The 19209-nt window shown below is 53.2% G+C and overlaps 1 protein-coding gene across 1 annotated transcript; it reads left to right on the top strand.

The window, feature by feature from the left end:
• The first annotated feature begins 1387 nt into the window (after positions 1-1387).
• Positions 1388-9995, top strand: CUNH11orf52 (chromosome unknown C11orf52 homolog). The gene is made up of 4 exons (XM_071449661.1): positions 1388-1604; positions 5213-5253; positions 5947-5987; positions 7086-9995. The coding sequence occupies exons 1-4, from the start codon at positions 1573-1575 to the stop codon at positions 7332-7334; spliced, it is 363 nt and encodes a 120-aa protein (XP_071305762.1). The 5' UTR covers positions 1388-1572; the 3' UTR covers positions 7335-9995.
• The last annotated feature ends 9214 nt before the right edge of the window (positions 9996-19209 follow it).

Raw genomic sequence — 19209 nt, forward strand, 5'->3', positions numbered from 1 at the left:
AAATAAAATAAATAAATAAAATAAAATAAATAAAATAAATAAATGAATAAATAAATAAATAAATATGCCCAGAATTAGCAGTGCCAATTCCAGCTCCTCCTGGCTCTGCTTTTGCTGTCCCCTGTCCATTCTCCCCCTTGGGGTGCTTGTGTTGGTGTCACAGCAGTGTTACTGTGCAGGACAGGGGCTGGCAGTGCCTGGGCAGGACAGGGGCTGGCACTGCCCAGTGTCACCGTGCAGGACAGGGCTGGCAGTGCCGGTGTCACTGTGCAGGACAGGGCTGGCAGTGCCCGGTGTCACAGCAGTGTCACTGTGCAGGACAGGGCTGGCAGTGCCCGGTGTCACAGCAGTGTCACTGTGCAGGACAGGGGCTGGCACTGCCCAGTGTCACTGTGCAGGACAGGGCTGGCAGTGCCCGGTGTCACCGTGCAGGACAGGGCTGGCAGTGCCCGGTGTCACAGCGGTGTCACCGTGCAGGACAGGGCTGGCAGTGCCGGTGTCACTGTGCAGGACAGGGCTGGCAGTGCCCGGGGCTGTCCCTGCAGACAGGGAATGTGGGGTGGCAGCCAAGAGCTGCCGTCCCCGCCAGTGTTTGTGATGCTTTTCTGTTTCTCTGGTGGAGCTCGAAGCGGCAGCTCCAGTGTTTGTGGGAGAGGCTGATGGGAACAGGATCCCAGCCGGTTTTTTTTTGCTCCTTCCCCACAAAGCAACAAAGGCCGAGTTATCCCGGGAATCACAACAGACGCTGGCTCATTAAAACAACAGCGTCTGTGGCAAGGCCAGAGACACAGAGTCTGCACTTCCCAGGCAGGGACAGGCTCCTGGGAACACCTGGGCTCTGCAGAACGCAGAATCCCAGCTGTCTGCACAGATCCAATCCTGAATTCTGTGGTGTTTCTCCAGCCCCAAGCAGTGTCAGAGCAAGGCAGGGCACAGTGCTGCTCACCCAGAGCCAGCTGTGACCCTTCCAAAGCAGAATCCTTCTCCTTCTGCCACTCCTGGGCAGCTGCAGGCTTTGCTGTGCGTTGTTATAGGGCACAAAAGAACACACCACACACCACTGCTCTCAAAGTGAAGAAAAGGGGAGTTTATTTTCTGACTCCAACATTTATAGTTCCCTAAAAGTGGCAGTGGATTGGAGGGTGACAGTGCCACCTCTCCAATGACACTGGGCAAACCAGCAGGCTCAGGGGGCACAGTGAGGGCATTGAGTGCAGAGCAGGTGCCCCCAGTGCCTGACCTCCTGCCCTGACCCCTGAGGTAAAACATGCATTTTTCACAATGGTAAACCATGGAATAAACTTAATAAACTGGGATAAACGGGCAGCTGGGGGCTTGGCTGAGTCCAGGGGCTCACCCTGGGCAGGGACAGAGCCCAGCTGGAGCCGCAGGGCTGGCTCAGCCCGGGGGCGCTCCCCGTCCCGCCGGGGCTCCGGTAGATGGCACACGGGGCCAGCTCCGAAACCCGACACCGGGGACACTCCCTGAGAGCCGGGCCCGAGCAGGAACCAGGAAATACGAGCTCAGCCAGCCCGGGGAGCGCTCGGGCTCGGCGGGGAACCGGGGAGCGCCATGGGCAACCTGTGCGGCTGCGGCCGGCGCTGGTGAGTGCGGGGCGGGCACCGGGCACCGGGAACGGGCACTGGGAATCGGGAATCGGGAACCGGGAATCGGGAACGGGCACCGGGCACCGGGAACGGGAACCGGGAACGGGCACCGGGCACCGGAATCGGGAACCGGCACCGGGAACTGGGCACAGGGAACTGGGCACCGGCAGGATTCGGGAGATTTGCACCCTTGTGCTGGGCTGCCCAGGGCTCTGTGCCCCTGTGCTGGGCTGCCCAGGGCTGGGCAGGGCTCTGTGCCCCTGTGCTGGGGTGCCCAGGGCTGGGCAGGGCTCTGTGCCCCTGTGCTGGGCTGCCCAGGGCTCTGTGCCCCTGTTCTGGGGTGCCCAGGGCTGCCCAGGGCTCTGTGCCCCTGTGCTGGGGTGCCCAGGGCTGCCCAGGGCTCTGTGCCCCTGTGCTGGAGTGCCCAGGGCTCTGTGTCCCTGTGCTGGGGTGCCCAGGGCTGCCCAGGGCTCTGTGCCCCTGTGCTGGGGTGCCCAGGGCTCTGTGCCCCTGTGCTGGGGTGCCCAGGGCTCTGTGCCCCTGTGCTGGGGTGCCCAGGGCTCTTCGGGCTGCCCAGGGCTCCCAGCCCTGCACCTGCCCTGCACGGACAGGTGGGCACGGCAGCAGGGCTGTGCAGGTGCCCGGGCACGGGGACAAGGGCACAAGGGGGTTTTTGTCACATCTCAGCCCAGACGGGAGCGGCAGATCAGGGCTGGTAAATCCCGAATCGCTCTCCTCAAATCGCTCTCCTCAAATGGCTCTCCTCAACCAGAGCCCCCACAAGGTGTCCCTTTGAGGGGTCCCTGGGACAAAGGGGGGTTCAGCCACCCCGTCCTGCCCTCACCCATCCCAGCCCCTCTCCCTGCCCGCGTCTGTCTGGGGTTTATTTCACAGAATCCCAGAATGATGAGGTTGGAAGAGACCTCTAAGATCCTCGAGCCCAACCTGTGCCCTCACACCTCACCCAGACCATAGCACTCAGTGCCATGCCCAGTCTGTTTTTAAACACATCCAGAGATGGTGATTCCAGCACCTCCCTGGGAAGGGCATTCCAGTGCTTTGTGTTTCTGCTCGGGAAATCCTGGGCACGTTTCTGGGGTGCTGTGGCTCTCTCTCACTGGGAGGGTGGCACTTTAATCCCCCCCGGCTCCTGCTGTGCCCTGCACCTCCTGCTCTCAGAGAAAGGACAGCACTCCCTGCCAAGTGGGAATAATTTCAGCTCTGCCGGGGAAGAGCCATGAATTTCAGACAAAAGTGCAAGAAATTCATCCAGTTTTTAACAATTCCAAGAGGCACAGCATCACCTAGTGGAGGAAGGCTCGGGAGCTGAGGACAGCGAGGTTCTTCCAAGCCCTGAGCCTTGAGGAGTTTGGGATTTCAGAACAGGAGTTGAAGGTGGGAGGTGGAAAGGTGGTAACCCACCAAAATTCCCATTTTTCATTTCACATGAGGCACCCGGGGCATCAGCAGGCAAGGGCTCCATTAGGGCACGCCTGGGGCACACTCTGAGGTCTGGAAAGAAAATTGATCACAGCAAATCGATTCTGTCTGGGGAGTCATTGATGAAGGAATTGTGCCCTCGGGTCTGGACTCCTCTGCCCCATGCAGGGCAGACCCAGGCTCTGACCTTTCAAGTGGCACTAAAGTGGCACAGACAGGGCAAGCTGCCCAAATCCAGGCCCCAGGACTGTGAGGGGCAGGGATCAGCCTGGCCTTGGCACAGGGACAGGGCAGGCAGCAGGGCCTGGGTGCTGCCCTGGAGAATCCTCTCAGGCTGGGAGTTCCAGCGGCCTGGCCCGCCTGGGAGGGGAGGGGAGAGGTTTCCCTGCTCCCATTTCCCCTGCCACACGTGTCCCCATTCCTGGGGAGATGCCTGGCTGTGATTATCCTGCAGACAGGAATAGCTGCAGCCCACACACTGCCTGCAGTGCTCCCTGCACTGAGGGAACAGCCTGGAATGCCAGCCCAGCCCCTGCCTGCCCCACAGAGGGCAGGGACGCTGCTGCTCTGCTGAAATCCTCCTTGTCTGGGTGCTGGCAGGAAGAAAAGTGCCCCAAAAAGTGCTGGTTTGGTGAAATCCTCACACCTGGGTGCTGACAGGAAGGGAAGTGCCCCAAAAAGTGCTGGTTTGGTGAAATCCTCACACCAGAGTGCTGGCATCAAGGGAAGTGCTCTGCCACACAAACTGGGCACTGCAGGCAGGGGAGGAGGAGGAGGAGGAGGCTGGGAGAGCCCCACGAAGGGGCTGCTGTGAGTCAAAGCCCAAATTCCTGGGGAGAACCCCCCGAATTTTGCCTGTGAAGGGCTGGAGGTGCCCCCGTGGCAGCGCTGGAGCCTCGGCCACGCTGCCCTGCCCAAAGCTGCCAGTGCCTGCCCAGTCCTGGTTAATCATTCCTGGCCATTCCAGACTCCCTGCCTGCATTCCCAGGGAGTTTTGTTTTCCCTCTGCAGTGCCAGGGCATGGCTGCACAGCCAGTGCTGCCCAGGGGCACACACAGCATTCCTTCCCCAGAGCCCCATCCAGCCCCTCAGCTCCCTGTGTGTGCAGGAGGGGCCACACCAGGGCTGGCACCTGCTCCCCAGCCCTCTGAGCTGCCATTTCCTTTGTCCATCTGTCCCAGAGGGGGACAGGGGCTGGCAGAGCAGCTGACCCCAAAAGGAGGGGCTGGTGACCCCAAAAGGAGGGGCTGGTGCCCCCAAATGGAGGGGATGGTGACCCCAAAAGGAGGGGATGGTGACCCCAAAAGGAGGGGTTGGTAATCCCAAATGGAGGGGATGGTGACCCCTGTGGTGGTGTTTGAGGGTCCCAGGATGAGGGAAGAGATGAGAATGTTGACTCCATGTTTCAGAAGGCTGATTTATTATTTTATTATATATATTATATTAAAAGAAAATGATATATTAAAACTATACTAAAAGAATAGAAGAAAGGATTTCATCAGACGGCTTGAAAGGAATAGAAAGGAATGGAATGAGAATAAAATCTTGTGACTGACCAGAGAGTCCGAGCCAGCTGGGCTGTGATTGGCCATTAATTAGAAACAACCACATGAGCCCAATCCCAGATGCACCTGTTGCATTCCACAGCAGCAGATAACCATTGTTTGCATTTTGTTCCTGAGGCCTCTCAGCTTCTCAGGAGGAAAAAAATCCTAAGGAAAGGATTTTTCATAAAATGTGTCTGTGACAGCCCCTAAAAGGAGGGGTTGGTGGCCCCAAAGGGAGGGGTTGGTGGCCCCAAAAGGAGGGGTTGGTGCCAGCTGCAATGGTGCCCTGCAGCCCGTGCCTCGGAGCTGAGATCAGGAATGGAGGAAAATGGAGAAATGCAAAGCTCCAGGGAGAGGAGCTCCCATTCCTGGGGATGCTGCTGGGGCAGGAGGGAGAGCTGGGGTGGCTGGGGGGGTGTGGGTGTGCCCCACAGGAGGAACCACATCCCATCCCCTTTGGACACCTTCCCTTTGGACATCTCCCCATCGAGGGTCACTGGGGCTCCTGGCCGGCTCTCCTGGGGTCTGTGCCACTCCCTGGTACCCAGGTGGGGTCAGGGGGGCAGAGGTTTGGGATGTGCAGGGCTGTGTCTCTCTGATGTGTCTCTCTGATTTCAGGAAGTGTCCTTCACCTTTCAAAAGGAAGAAAGCAAAGCAAGGTAAGGATGTGTGACAATGTTTGGAGTGACAGAGCCCCTGAGAGGGGACATCCCCTTCTGCACTTAACCTTCCTCAGGAGGAGTTTGAGGCAGAATTTCCTTAAATCCTGAAGGAAGGAGGGTGATGGGGAGGGAAGGGACTTCAGCAGTGCCTTTAGAACAACCAGATCAGCCTGGCCTTGGCACAGGGAGAGGGGAGGCAGCAGGGCCTGGGTGCTGCCCTGGAGAATCCTCTCAGGCTGGGAGTTCCAGCAGCTTTGGAGAGCTCTCCAGCAGGGCAGAGGCTGCAAACATCTGTCTGACAGCACTGCCAGAATCAAGGGCATTCCTCAAGCTGTGTCCTGCGGCCTTTGGACCGTGCTGGGCAGAACACGTTTGCCAGGCAGCAGAGGAAATGACAAAGTTAAAAGTGGCTCTGACTCCTCTGAGGGCCTGACAAGGAGCTCTCTGTGCTGGGGCTGTGGCTTCTGCCAAGAACTCTGTGGTCCACAGTGTGCTGCCATCCTGGGAAACCTCATTTTCCCCAAAGAAACAAGCCCAGGCTTTCTTCTCGGGCGGCATCGGGGCTGAGGGAGTCGGATGAGGTGGAAATGTGATTTGTGCCCAGAGGAGAGCCCACCCAGCACTGCTGCACCCCAAGGTGGAACAACAAACTGGTTCAAGCTGAGCCTTAAGCTGGTGTTTCTTTTGCAGGAGCTAAGGTGAGGCAGGAGGGGCAGCAGCCTGGCAGCAAGGTAAACAACTTTCCAGAGGGTTTTCCCCAGTGTGGGTTGGGGAGACAGAGCTGCCCTGGGCTGGGGGGACACAGGGCAGAACCCAGAGCCAAGAATCCTCTCCTGCTGTGCAGCCTCTAACCTGGGCACGCTGCCCATGGCTTCTCCCACATTTTTTGCCCCTTGTCTGTAGGAATGTACCCCCTGTTGATGGAGTGACCAGATTATTCTTTGTCTGCTTAAAAAGGCAAAAAGCCCAGAAGTTTCTCTCCCAAATTAAGTAGAAAGACACCTCACAGGACCTTTGGGAGTTCACCTCAAACCTGGGGCTGAGGACAGAGGCCAAGAGGTCCAAATTGTACCCAGCTGTACCCAATTTGGTACAGAAACACCTCACAGGACCTTTGGGATTTCACCTCACACCTGGGGCTGCCCAATTAGAGACCAAGAGGTCCAGCCTAGGTAATTCACTAGAAAAGGAAGAGAACAAAGGAAATAATCCCTTTAGTGGGGTGTTTTAGCAGGAGCAAGAACCTCTCACCCTTGGCTTTGTTTTTCTCTGTAAGAGCTTTGTTATTTTGCCTTTTATTAAACCTTTTTCTGTTTCCAACACTGCCTCAGAAGCCATCCTGCTGATTTGATGCTGTTTGGGGTAGCTGGGTTATCTCAGGTGCGATGGATTTCTCCTATTCATTTCAAAGGAGAAGTCTCTTTTCTTTATGAAGGAGGTGTCCTAGTTTAATAAAGAAGTGAGTTTTTTGGACAGAATTTTTTTCTACAGTCTGGGACTCTTGCTTTCAGCTTAAACCAAAGTTCAAGTCCATAACAGGTTGTAGCTCAGGTAAAATGCCATGCAAACATGAAACCCAATATAAATCAACCATATCTAGTTATCAATTTAAAACAGAAGATATTGACTACTGAAAGTTGAAAGCAAGATTGTTTTTAACTAAATACATTTTTGGACAGAATTTTTTTCTGGCATTGCACCAGCATCAAACCACGACAGGAGTTAAGCCGATTTTTTTTTTAAATATTTGTTATGCTGAAATTATTCTTTGTAAGAGTCTCTCAGACCAATTCTGGGAAAACTCACCTATTTTATCCTTTTCTGCCCAGGCTGTCACATCAGCAGTCCCCACGTATGAGGATGTCCCAGATGTGCCAGTGTATGCCACGGTGAGCAGAAGGGGTGTCCAGCAGGAGGAGAGCATCCACTACGCCGACATCCAGGTGCTGTGCAGGTCCCAGCAGCGCTCAGCTGCCGAGGTGAGGAGCCTGCAGCAGCACCAGGCCACCGAGTACGCCACCCTCAACTTCCCCAGGGCCAGGCTCAAGTACGACAGCAAAAACGGGACCTTGGTCTGAGAGACACCGTGGCCTCATCCTCATCCTCCTCCAGCAGGGAAAGGAGCTCAACCCATGGACTCCTCCTTCAGCAGGAAAAGGAGCTCAACCCATGGCCTTGTCCTGCTCCTTCAGCAGGGAAAGGAGCTCAACCCATGGACTCCTCCTTCAGCAGGAAAAGGAGCTCAACCCATGGCCTTGTCCTGCTCCTTCAGCAGGGAAAGGAGCTCAACCCATGGACTCCTCCTCATCCTCCTTCAGCAGGAAAAGGAGCTCAACCCATGGACTCCTCCTCATCCTCCTTCAGCAGGGAAAGGAGCTCACCCCATGGACTCCTCCTTCAGCAGGGAAAGGAGCTCAACCCATGGCCTTGTCCTCCATCAAAGAAAGGAGATCACCCCATGGTCTCATCCTCATCCTCCTTCAGCAGGGAAAGGAGCTCAACCCATGGACTCCTCCTTCAGTAGGAAAAGGAGCTCACCCCATGGCCTTGTCCTGCTCCTTCAGCAGGGAAAGGAGCTCATCCCATGGCCTCATCCTCTTCCTTCAGTAGGAAAAGGAGCTCAACCCATGGTCTTGTCCTCATCCTCCTTCAGCAGGAAAAGGAGCTCACCCCATGGCCTCATCCTACAGCAGGGAAAGGAGCTCATCCCATGGTCTCATCCTCATCCTTCTTCAGCAGGAAAAGGAGCTCAGCCCATGGCCTCATCCTACAGCAGGGAAGGGAGCTCATGCCATGGCCTCCTCCTTCAGAAGGAAAAGGAGCTCACCCCATGGCCTCGTCCTGCTCCTCCTGAATTCAGGAATTCAGCACTAGAGGGGGGTTTTGGTGCTGCCTTTGGGGATTGAGGAACTCAGGCCTAAAGGGAGGTTTTGGTACTGCCCCTGTGAATTCAGGAATTCAGGCCTAAAGGGAGGTTTTGGTGCTGCCTTTAGGAATTCAGCACCAAAGGGAGGTTCTGGTGCTGCCCTTGGGAATTCAGGAGTTCAGCACTAAAAGCACTAAAGGGAAGATTTGGTGCTGCCTTTGGGAATTGAGGAATTCAGCACTGAAGGGAGGTTCTGGTGCTGCCTTTGAGGATTCAGCACTGAAGGGAGGTTCTGGTGCTGCCTTTGAGGATTCAGCACTGAAGGGAGGTTTTGGGGCAGGGTTTTGTGTCAGTGTTAAAGCTCTGAGCCTGCAGAGTGACTCGTGGATGGTGAAGAGAGGAGAGGAGGCCTTCAGCAGGATCTGCTGCTCCCGGAGGTGCAGCCAGGCCTTGGGTGCATCCCCTTGCCCCAAAATCAGTGTTGTACAGCCATGCATGGTACCTGGCAGCCAGAAATGCAGAATTAGGAGGGTACAGAAGGATTTCTGTCGCTGCTGGGCTGCTCAGAGCTGCATCCTCAGTGCAAACAAGTGAGGAGTGCGCTCCTGGCTCTGACTGGAACTGAAATAAGAGAAAATTGGCAGTTTAGCTGCCTATTTACTGCCTATTTTTAGGGCAGTTCTCCGAGTCCAGCAGCTGCCTGGGGAACTTGGAATGAACCCTGGGCAGCTTCAGAGAAGACTTTGGACTTTGCCTCCACTTTTCCCTCATTTTGTGCTGTCAGCCCTGGTTGTAAACCCCAGTGACACAGAGCACTCCCCTCGTGGGGCTGTCAGCTCCACCTCTGTTTGTGGGTTTGAAACAGTGTCAATAATTCAGTGTACCAATGGTCCAAACTGGGCAGCACTGGCACCAGGGCTCCCCAAACCCCATCTGCAGGCACTAAAGCAAGGCCTGGCACATTCTGCTCCTCAGTCAGGGCCTGCAGAGCAGATTCTGGGCCAGCCCCTGTCGCTGGCAGCGTTTAGAGATGGTTCCTTTTATAAACACACAGAACTTTGCATTTTACAGCTCACCTGGGTGGGAAAAGCACAAAGGAGTTCCTGCTTGTGGTGGAAAATAAAGCTGCTCCAGGCTGGGTTTGCCAAGGTGGGAGTGTTTGAGGACCAATCTTCCCATTTTTTCTATGTGTTTTAATGAGTGCCCGAGCCCCTGGAATGGTTCTTTACCTCCCATTCCCCCAGGAGCTGCGGCTTCCACATCACCCTTGGGATGTTCCTGGAAGTGCAGCTCATCCTGGAGACAACTCCATGCTAATCCTGGAGACAATTCCATGCTCATCCTGGAGAAAATTCTGTGCTCATCCTGGAGACATTTCCGTGCTCATCCTTGTCATTATAGGACACAAAATAACACAAGCACACACTGCTGCTCTCTAGGTGAAGGAAAGGGCAGTTTATTTTCTGACTCCAACATTTCTAGATTTCCAAGAGTGACAGTGGATTGGAGGGTGACAGTGCCACCTCTCCAATGACACTGCACAAACCAACAGCCCATCCAATTTCTCTTCTTCAATAAAAGAATGCAAAGCAATGAGTTATTTACAGAAAGTGTGCGAGAAAGTTTGCTACAAGAATGTAAACATGAGAAAGCTTAGAAAATCTTAAAAAATCAAAGTGACACATCCTAGAGTCAATTCCATGCTCATCCTACAGACAATTCCACACTCCCATTCCGGTGACTTTCCCCAGGTTTTCCGAGATTTCCCTGAAGGATCGGTTTTGCACTGAACATTAAAATCGGCACTTCCCGCGGCTGCCGTGTGTGCCAAACGAGTGCTGCTGTGCCATTAAAGATGCAACATTCAGTTTGAAGTGAGAATTCCGCTCTTTGGGCGAGGCTTTGCGGGGCTGGGGGCACACACAGGGTCCCGCTGCCGGGGGGGCGGTGCGGGGCTGGGCAGGGGCACCCCCGAGCTGGCTCCGATCCCATCCCGATCCCGATCCCATCCCGATCCCGATCCCGATCCCGATCCCGATCCTGGGGCGGAGCCAGCGCCATCCCGCCCCCCCCATCCCGCCCCCGTTCCCGTGGCAACCGGAGACGCGCCGGGAGCAGGTAGGGCCGGGAGTGCGGGTCCTGGGACCACCGCATCCCGCGGCACCGCATCCCACGGTATCCCACCGCATCCCATCCCACCGCATCCCATCCCACCGCATCCCACGGCACCGCATCCCACGGTATCCCACCGCATCCCACCGCATCCCATCCCACCGCATCCCATTCCACCCCTGCCCCGCTCTCTCTTCCCATTTCTCCCCGTGCCCCCAGCATCTCCTCAGTTATACTAGCAAGATGTTTACAGTCATTTGGTGTGAGTGTGTGTCCTTCCAGGGTATTTTTCAGCAGTTGCTTAAAATATGGGGAGCAGATGCCACCGTCCCTTATTGCTTTTCGCAATTCTTTTATCTCATGAGGTGGGACAGCCACCCGTGTTCTAGGACCACCGGCTCGCTGGCTGAATAGCACAGGCACAGCTAAAGGATTTAGACTTTTTTCTTTGTAAATCTGGTGTCTGACTTCATGCCAGTCTCTTAGTTGAAAACTATCAAAATATTTTTGTGAGTTTTCTAATTTTGGGATTAATGCTGGCCGTGTACGGACCCGGTGGCGGCGGGGGCGGCGTGCCCGGGGCACAGGGAGGGCGGCGGGGGCGGCGTGCCCGGACACAGGGATGGCGGCAGGGGCGGCGTGCCCGGGGCACAGGGATGGCGGCAGGGGCGGCGTGCCCGGACACAGGGGTGGCGGCGGGGGCGGCGTGCCGGGGCGCAGGGAGGGCGGCGGGGGCGGCGTGCCCGGGGCACAGGGAGGGCGGCGGGGGGCGGCGCGCCCGGACACAGGGATGGCGGCGGGGGCGGCGCGCCCGGGGCACAGGGAGGGCGGCAGGGGCGGCGTGCCCGGGGCACAGGGAGGGCGGCGGGGGCGGCGCGCCCGGACACAGGGATGGCGGCGGGGGCGGCGCGCCCGGGGCACAGGGAGGGCGGCGGGGGCGGCGTGCCGGGGCGCAGGGAGGGCGGCGGGGGCGGCGTGCCGGGGCGCAGGGATGGCGGCGGGGGCGGCGTGCCCGGGGCACAGGGATGGCGGCGGGGGCGGCGTGCCCGGGCGCAGGGAGGGCGGCGGGGGCGGCGTGCCCGGGCGCAGGGATGGCGGCGGGGGCGGCGTGCCCGGGCGCAGGGAGGGCGGCGGGGGCGGCGTGCCCGGGCGCAGGGGTGGCGGCGGGGGCCGGACGGCGGCTCGGAACCGGGACCGGGCTGAACGAAAGCTGCGGCGGGGGGGCCGTGGAGATGGAACTGCGCATGCGCGCGGCTGATCCCGAAAGCAGCGCTGTGCTTGGATGAGGGGCGGGGGTTGTAGAATTGCGCATGCGTGGGCAGCCATGGGGGGGGGGGGTGGGGGTGGTGCGGGAGGCGGCGGAGCTGCGGGAACGGGGCACGGGGCTGCGGGAACGGGACACGGGGCTGCAGGAGGCGGCGGAGCCGCGCCATCCGGCAGCTCGGAAGCAGGAGGCTGCGGCGGGGCACGGCACGGCTCGGGCCGGCGCCGCGGTGCCGAGCGGCGGCAGCAGGAGCGGGAAGGCGGCCGCGGGCGGCGGCGGGGCGGCCTCGCCAGCGGGAGATGATCCCGGCGTGGCGGGAGGCGGCGGGAGGCTGCCGCGGGGGCCCCGTGCCGAGCGGTGCGCTGGGCGGGCGGCTGGAGCGCGGCGTGCGGCCGCTGGGAGCCGGGCTGGCTGCCGGCCCGGCGGGCAGGAGCGGCGCCGGCACGGGGCGGCCGGGCGGGCCGGGGCGCCCCGGTCCCAGCGCCGGCGGTGCCGTGCCGGGACCGGGGGATTGCGCCGGAACGCCGGCGCTGGGACGGGATTAAACACGGGCGTGTGCGCTGCCGCGGGGCCCGTGGGCAGCTCGGGGTGCGCTGCGTGCGCTTGAACGGCGCGGGGGGGGGGGGGGGGGGGGGGGGACAGGGCTGCCCGCGGCAGCGCGCACAGGGGGCGCTGGGGACGCAGCGCGGCCGCGCCAGGCGAGCTCGGCACCGCAGATCCCGGAGCCGCGGGGAACGGCAAAGACGCAGCAGCAGCGGCGGGACCGGGACCAGCACCGGCCCCGCTGGGTCGGCAAAGGGGGCGGGGGGGGCGGCAGGAGCGGCCGCACTCGCGGGTAGCGGGGGGGAAAGCGGCGGGATCGGGGGGGGGGGGTGGGGGGGGAGCCGCGGTGGTGCCGGTGGGCGGGCTCAGAGAGGCGGAATTGAGGGGCGGGGCCGCGAGGATGGCGAAACCGGGGGGGCGGGGACAGCGGGGAAAAAAGGGATGGCAAAGGCGGGGCCGGTGGGAGGGGCGGGGGGCGGGACCGCGAGGGCGGGGGGGCGGGGCGGCAGCGGCGGGCACGGCGGCGGAGACCGGAGCTGTGGGGGGGCGTGTCCCATTGGAGACTCGCGGCACGAGCAGAGCTGGGCGGGGCGGCTGCTGCGGGCATCCCCCGTGCAGCAAACGCCTCAAGCAGCGCCTGGCAAGCTGAGAGCAACTCCGGTGGCAGCCACGGCCCGGCGGGAAATCCCATTAAAGTGCTTTAAACACCTGGGTCCCTGAACGGCACTCCCTTTTACGACAGTCATTTACAGCACTTTTACGACAGTCGCGCTTTACGGCCCCTTTTGCGACAGTCGCGCTTTACGGCCCCTTTTGCGACAGTTCTGCTTTACGGCACCTTTTGCGACAGTTCTGCTTTACGGCACCTTTTGCGACAGTCGCGCTTTACGGCACCTTTTGCGACAGTTCTGCTTTACGGCAGCTTTTGCGACAGTCGCGCTTTACGGCACCTTTTGCGACAGTTCTGCTTTACGGCACCTTTTGCGACAGTCGCGCTTTACGGCCCCTTTTGCGACAGTCGCGCTTTACGGCACCTTTTGCGACAGTCGCGCTTTACGGCCCCTTTTGCGACAGTCGCGCTTTACGGCACCGTTTACGACAGTCGCGCTTTACGGCACCTTTTGCGACAGTTTCTGCTTTACGGCACCTTTTACGACAGTCGCGCTTTACGGCACCTTTTGCGACAGTTCTGCTTTACGGCACCTTTTGCGACAGTCGCGCTTTACGGCACCTTTTACGACAGTCGCGCTTTACGGCCCCCTTTTGCGACAGTCGCGCTTTACGGCACCGTTTACGACAGTCGCGCTTTACGGCACCTTTTGCGACAGTTCTGCTTTACGGCACCTTTTGCGACAGTTCTGCTTTACGGCACCGTTTACGACAGTCGCACTTTACGGCACCTTTTGCGACAGTTCTGCTTTACGGCAGCTTTTGCGACAGTCGCGCTTTACGGCAGCTTTTGCCGACAGTCGCGCTTTACGGCACCTTTTGCGACAGTTCTGCTTTACGGCCCCTTTTGCGACAGTCGCGCTTTACGGCACCTTTTGCGACAGTCGCGCTTTACGGCCCCTTTTGCGACAGTCGCGCTTTACGACACCGTTTACGACAGTCGCGCTTTACGGCACCTTTTGCGACAGTTCTGCTTTACGGCACCTTTTGCGACAGTTCTGCTTTACGGCACCTTTTGCGACAGTCGCGCTTTACGGCCCCTTTTGCGACAGTCGCGCTTTACGGTACCTTTTGCGACAGTCGCGCTTTACGGCCCCTTTTGCGACAGTCGCGCTTTACGGCACCGTTTACGACAGTCGCACTTTACGGCACCTTTTGCGACAGTTCTGCTTTACGGCACCTTTTGCGACAGTCGCGCTTTACGGCCCCTTTTGCGACAGTTCTGCTTTACGGCACCGTTTACGACAGTCGCGCTTTACGGCACCTTTTTGCGACAGTCGCGCTTTACAGCACTACCCTTTATGGACCTTTTACAGTACTTTACAGCATTTTATGGCTTTTATTTTGTTTTTCATTTATTTTTAATTAATTTTATTTTAAAATTTAATTTTTATTTTTAATTTTTCCTATTTTTAAAGCTTTTTATTTTATTTTTTAATTTTATTTTTCTTTCAAATTTTTCTATTTTTAAAGCTTTTTTTTTAATTTTTTTTTTTTTTTTTTACAGCATCTTTTACGACAGTTCTGCTTTACAGCACTACCCTTTATGGAACTTTTACAGTACTTTACAGCATTTTATGGCTTTTATTTTGTTTTTCATTTATTTTTAATTTTTTTTTAATTTATATTTTATTTTTAATTTTTCCTATTTTTAAAGCTTTTGATTTTATTTTTTAATTTTATTTTTCTTTTAAATTTTTCTATTTTTAAAGCTTTTTTTTTAAATTTTGTTTCTTTTTTTTACGGCACCTTTTGCGACAGTTTTGCTTTACAGCACTACCCTTTATGGAACTTTTACAGTACTTTACAGCATTTTACGGCTTTTATTTTTTTTTTCATTTATTTTTAATTAATTTTATTTTTTTAATTTTATTTTTTAATTTATATTTTATTTTTAATTTTTCCTATTTTTAAAGCTTTTTATTTTATTTTTTAATTTTATTTTTCTTTTAAATTTTTCTATTTTTAAAGCTTTTTTTTTAAATTTTGGTTTTTTATTTACGGCACCTTTTGCGACAGTCGTGCTTTACAGCACTACCCTTTATGGAACTTTTACAGTACTTTACAGCATTTTATGGCTTTTATTTTGTTTTTCATTTATTTTTAATTTTTTTTTTAATTTTATTTTTATTTTTAATTTTTCCTATTTTTAAAGCTTTTTATTTTATTTTTTAATTTTATTTTTCTTTTAAATTTTTCTATTTTTAAAGCTTTTTTTTTAAATTTTGGTTTTTTTTTTACGGCACCTTTTGCGACAGTCGTGCTTTACAGCACTACCCTTTATGGAACTTTTACAGTACTTTACAGCATTTTATGGCTTTTATTTTGTTTTTCATTTATTTTTAATTTTTTTTTTAATTTTATTTTTATTTTTAATTTTTCCTATTTTTAAAGCTTTTGATTTTATTTTTTAATTTTATTTTTCTTTTAAATTTTTCTATTTTTAAAGCTTTTTTTTTAATTTTTTTTTTTTTTACGGCACCTTTTGCGACAGTTGTGCTTTACAGCACTACCCTTTATGGAACTTTTACAGTACTTTACAGCATTTTATGGCTTTTATTTTGTTTTTCATTTATTTTTAATTAATTTTATTTTTTTAATTTTATTTTTTAATTTATATTTTATTTTTAATTTTTCCTATTTTTAAAGCTTTTGATTTTATTTTTTAATTTTATTTTTCTTTTAAATTTTTCTATTTTTAAAGCTTTTTTTTAAAATTTTGTTTCTTTTTTTTACGGCACCTTTTGCGACAGTTTTGCTTTACAGCACTACCCTTTATGGAACTTTTACAGTACTTTACAGCATTTTACGGCTTTTATTTTGTTTTTCATTTATTTTTAATTAATTTTATTTTTTTAATTTTATTTTTTAATTTATATTTTATTTTTAATTTTTCCTATTTTTAAAGCTTTTGATTTTATTTTTTAATTTTATTTTTCTTTTAAATTTTTCTATTTTTAAAGTTTTTTTTTTAATTTTTTTTTTTTTTACGGCACCTTTTGCGACAGTCGTGCTTTACAGCACTACCCTTTATGGACCTTTTACAGTACTTTACAGCATTTTATGGCTTTTATTTTGTTTTTCATTTATTTTTAATTAATTTTATTTTTTTAATTTTATTTTTTAATTTATATTTTATTTTTAATTTTTCCTATTTTTAAAGCTTTTGATTTTATTTTTTAATTTTATTTTTCTTTTAAATTTTTCTATTTTTAAAGCTTTTTTTTTTTTTTTTTACGGCACCTTTTGCGACAGTCGTGCTTTACAGCACTACCCTTTATGGACCTTTTACAGTACCTTACAGCATTTTATGGCTTTTAGTTTGTTTTTCATTTATTTTTAATTAATTTTTTTTAATATATTTTTATTTAATTTTTATTTTTAATTTTTCCTATTTTTAAAGCTTTTTATTTTATTTTTTAATTTTATTTTTGTTTTAAATTTTTCTATTTTTAAACCTTTTTTTTTTTTTACGGCACCCTTTTGCAACAGTCACGCTTTATGGCACTTTACAGCACTTCACTTTACAGCAGTTTACAGCTTTTATTTTGTTTTTCATTTATTTTTAATTTATTTTTTAAATTTAAAATAAAAATTAAATAAAAATTCCTTAAAAATAAAAAGCTTTAAAATAGAAAAATAATTGTATTTAATGCTGCCCAGACCAGCTCAAGCCGGTGATTGTGGTGGTGTTTGAGGGTCCACAGGACAAGGGAAGAGATGAGAATCTTGACCCCCTCTTTCAGCAGGCTGATTTATTATTTTATGATCTCTATTATATTAAAAGAAAATGAGATATTAGAACTATACTAAAAGAGCAAGGAGACATCAGAAAGCTGGAGAGGAATGAATAATAAAAACCTGGGACTGCTCACAGCCGACCCAGCTGGACTATGATTGGTCATCGAGTAGAAACATGCACAGGAGGACCAATCCAAGATGCCCCTGTTGCTAAACCATCTCCAGCCCACACTCCACAGCCAGCAGATCGTTATTGGTTCCATTTCTGTTCTGAGGCTTCTCAGGTGAAAAATCCCAGCGAAAGGATTTTCATCAAACACGTCAGTGCCAGGTGATGGCAGCTGGCCACTGCGGGCCACAGACCCCCAAACACCTACGCCAGCCCTTTTCCTTTTGCCCCCCAGCCCTCAGGCTCTGTCTGTCGTCCTCAAGCCCCCCCTATGCCCCTCAAGCCCCCTCTCAGCTGCCCCTCAGCTCCTGTCTGTCACCCTTACTCCCTCTCCTTTGCTCCTCAGCCCCCCAGCTTCTCGTGTCACCCTCCAGCTGCCCCTGCCGCCCTCAGCATCTCTGTGTGTCACCCACTGTGCCCTCTCCCTGCTCCTCCTCAGCTCCCAGCCTCTGCCACCCTCAAGCCCCCACAGTGCCCCTCGAGCTGCCCCCAGCCTGTCATGCTTGAAAGGACCCTAAAAAAACCCTATCAAATCTCTTTTTTGTCCTTCATTCTCTGTCCTGCCCTTCTCCCTGTCCATCTCTTCTCTGTCCTTCTCTCTGTCCTGCCCTGCTCTGTACTGTCCTTCTCTCTGTCCTGCATTCTCTGTCTTGCATTCTGTCCTGCCCTGCTCTGTCCTGTCCTTCTCTCTGTCCTGCCCTTCTGTCTGTCCTGCATTCTGTTCTGCCCTGCTCTGTCCTGCTCATCTCTGTCCAGCTCTTCTGTCTGTCCTGCCTTTCTGTCCAGCCCTCCACTATCCTGCTCTTTTCCCTGTCCTGCATTCCCTGTCCTGCATTCTCTGTCCTGCATTCTGTCCTGCCCCTCTCTCTGTCCAGGCCCTCTCTCTGTCCTTCTCTCTGTCCTGCCCTCTCTGCACCTTGCAGGGGTGTTCTGGGGATGCTGCCTGGCCTCCTGTGCTGCTGGGGGAGGCTCTGTTCCAAGGGAGCTCTCCAGGGCTCTCTGGAGCTGCTCTTTGGAGCAGGGCCCCTTTCTGACCCCACCTCCTTTCACCAGGAGCTGGCCCCTTTCAGCTGCCAGCCAGCCTCTCCTGCCAGCCTCATCAGCTTTAGCTGGAACAATTTCCTTTGAACTCGGCTTGAGTGAGCATCTCCATGGCAATGGGATCGGGGCTTTGTGTCCCTGCACCCTGCCCTGCACCCTGGGCACGGGGAGGTGGGCAGGGGTGGACAGGGATGGGACGGATGGGCAGGGATGGACAGGGATGGGACGGATGGGCAGGGGATCAGGGATGGATGGGCAGGGATGGGATGGATGGGCAGGGATGGACAGGGATGGGATGGATGGGCAGGGGTGGGCAGGGCACCCTGGGCAGCAGGACCAGCCCCTGATGGGCAGAACCAAGGGCAGGAAGGGCTGGTTCTGCTCCTGGAGCTTCCCCAGGGCAGGCAGGACCCTGCAGGGCTGAAGGAGTGGGTGTTGGTGGGGTGAAAGCAAAGGAGATCTTCCTCCACCATGGACAAAACTGAGCTTTGCTGGGTCTGGGGTTCTCTGGTGGAGAAAAAATGAGGGAGGAAAGGAAAGGAAAGGAAAGGAAAGGAAAGGAAAGGAAAGGAAAGGAAAGGAAAGGAAAGGAAAGGAAAGGAAAGGAAAGGAAAGGAAAGGAAAGGAAAAAGGAAAGGAAAAAGGAAAGGAAAAAGGAAAGGAAAGGAAAAAGGAAAGGAAAGGAGAAAAAGAAAGGGGAATGCTCCTGCTGTATCTAAACTCAGCTTTTTCCCTCCTTTCCCCTCATCTCTCCCACAGCCTTCCCCATCTCTGCTCCTTCACCTCCAAGAAGGGAATGTGGCCTCCTCCATGGCTTGGGAATGTGCTGCTGCCCAAGGAGGTTCTCCCGTGCTCCCAGGGACCATCTCCCTGTTTGCTGCTCAGATTCTCCTCCTTATTCCTCCTCTAGCTCCCCCAGAAGGAAGATCCCTCTCTTGGGGCTGTTGGGAAACTTGACCTTTCCATTTCTGCTGCCTGTGCATCACCCCCAGCTCCACCACATCCAGAGCCACTTTATTCCCTCCTGTCCCACTCCTGCTCCCAGCCTGGCCCACGTGGGCCGGGCTCTCTGGCAGGACTGGGCTCTCCCCAACAAAATGGGTTTGTTTTTTTTTCCTCCTGTGCAGTGAGAATGAGCTTTTGCAGCCAACTCTGTAGGTGGAGAGAAAAAAAAAAAAAAAAAAAAAAAAAAAAGAGGTTTTTTTTCTTGGAATGTTGGGTAAATTCCTTGGGAGCTGCCTCAGGGGAATCACAGTTCAGCTGCTTCTTTTTGGAGATGATGTAAACAGTGAAACAGTGCAGGGCTTCTCCTCTTCATCCTTTCCTCTGCTCCTAAACACCCTGGGCAGGCTCTGGGTGCCTGGTGGATGTTTCCTGTGCAGAGAGGTTTTCCTGGGGGTGACACCGAGGTCAGGGCTGTTCCAGCTGTGATCCCCTGAGCCTGCAGGACACAAACCAGCACAACATGGACACGCAGCTCTCACAAGGTAAAAAGAGAATTTTTAATTTCTGACTCCAACGTTTATAGATTTATAGATAACATTTATA

The sequence above is a fragment of the Agelaius tricolor genome, unplaced genomic scaffold (genome assembly GCF_023055355.1).
Source record: "Agelaius tricolor isolate 1412-34295 unplaced genomic scaffold, bAgeTri1.0.p SCAF_29, whole genome shotgun sequence".
Taxonomy (NCBI): Eukaryota; Metazoa; Chordata; class Aves; order Passeriformes; family Icteridae; genus Agelaius; species Agelaius tricolor.

Excerpts from the sequence above, each read along its gene's own strand:
- CUNH11orf52 (XM_071449661.1), top strand. The coding sequence starts at position 1,573 with ATGGGCAACCTGTGCGGCTGCGGCCGGCGCTG. Across the intron at positions 5,254-5,946 it reads AAGGAAGAAAGCAAAGCAAG|GAGCTAAGGTGAGGCAGGAG; the intron begins GTAAGGATGTGT and ends TTTCTTTTGCAG. Across the intron at positions 5,988-7,085 it reads GGCAGCAGCCTGGCAGCAAG|GCTGTCACATCAGCAGTCCC; the intron begins GTAAACAACTTT and ends TTTTCTGCCCAG.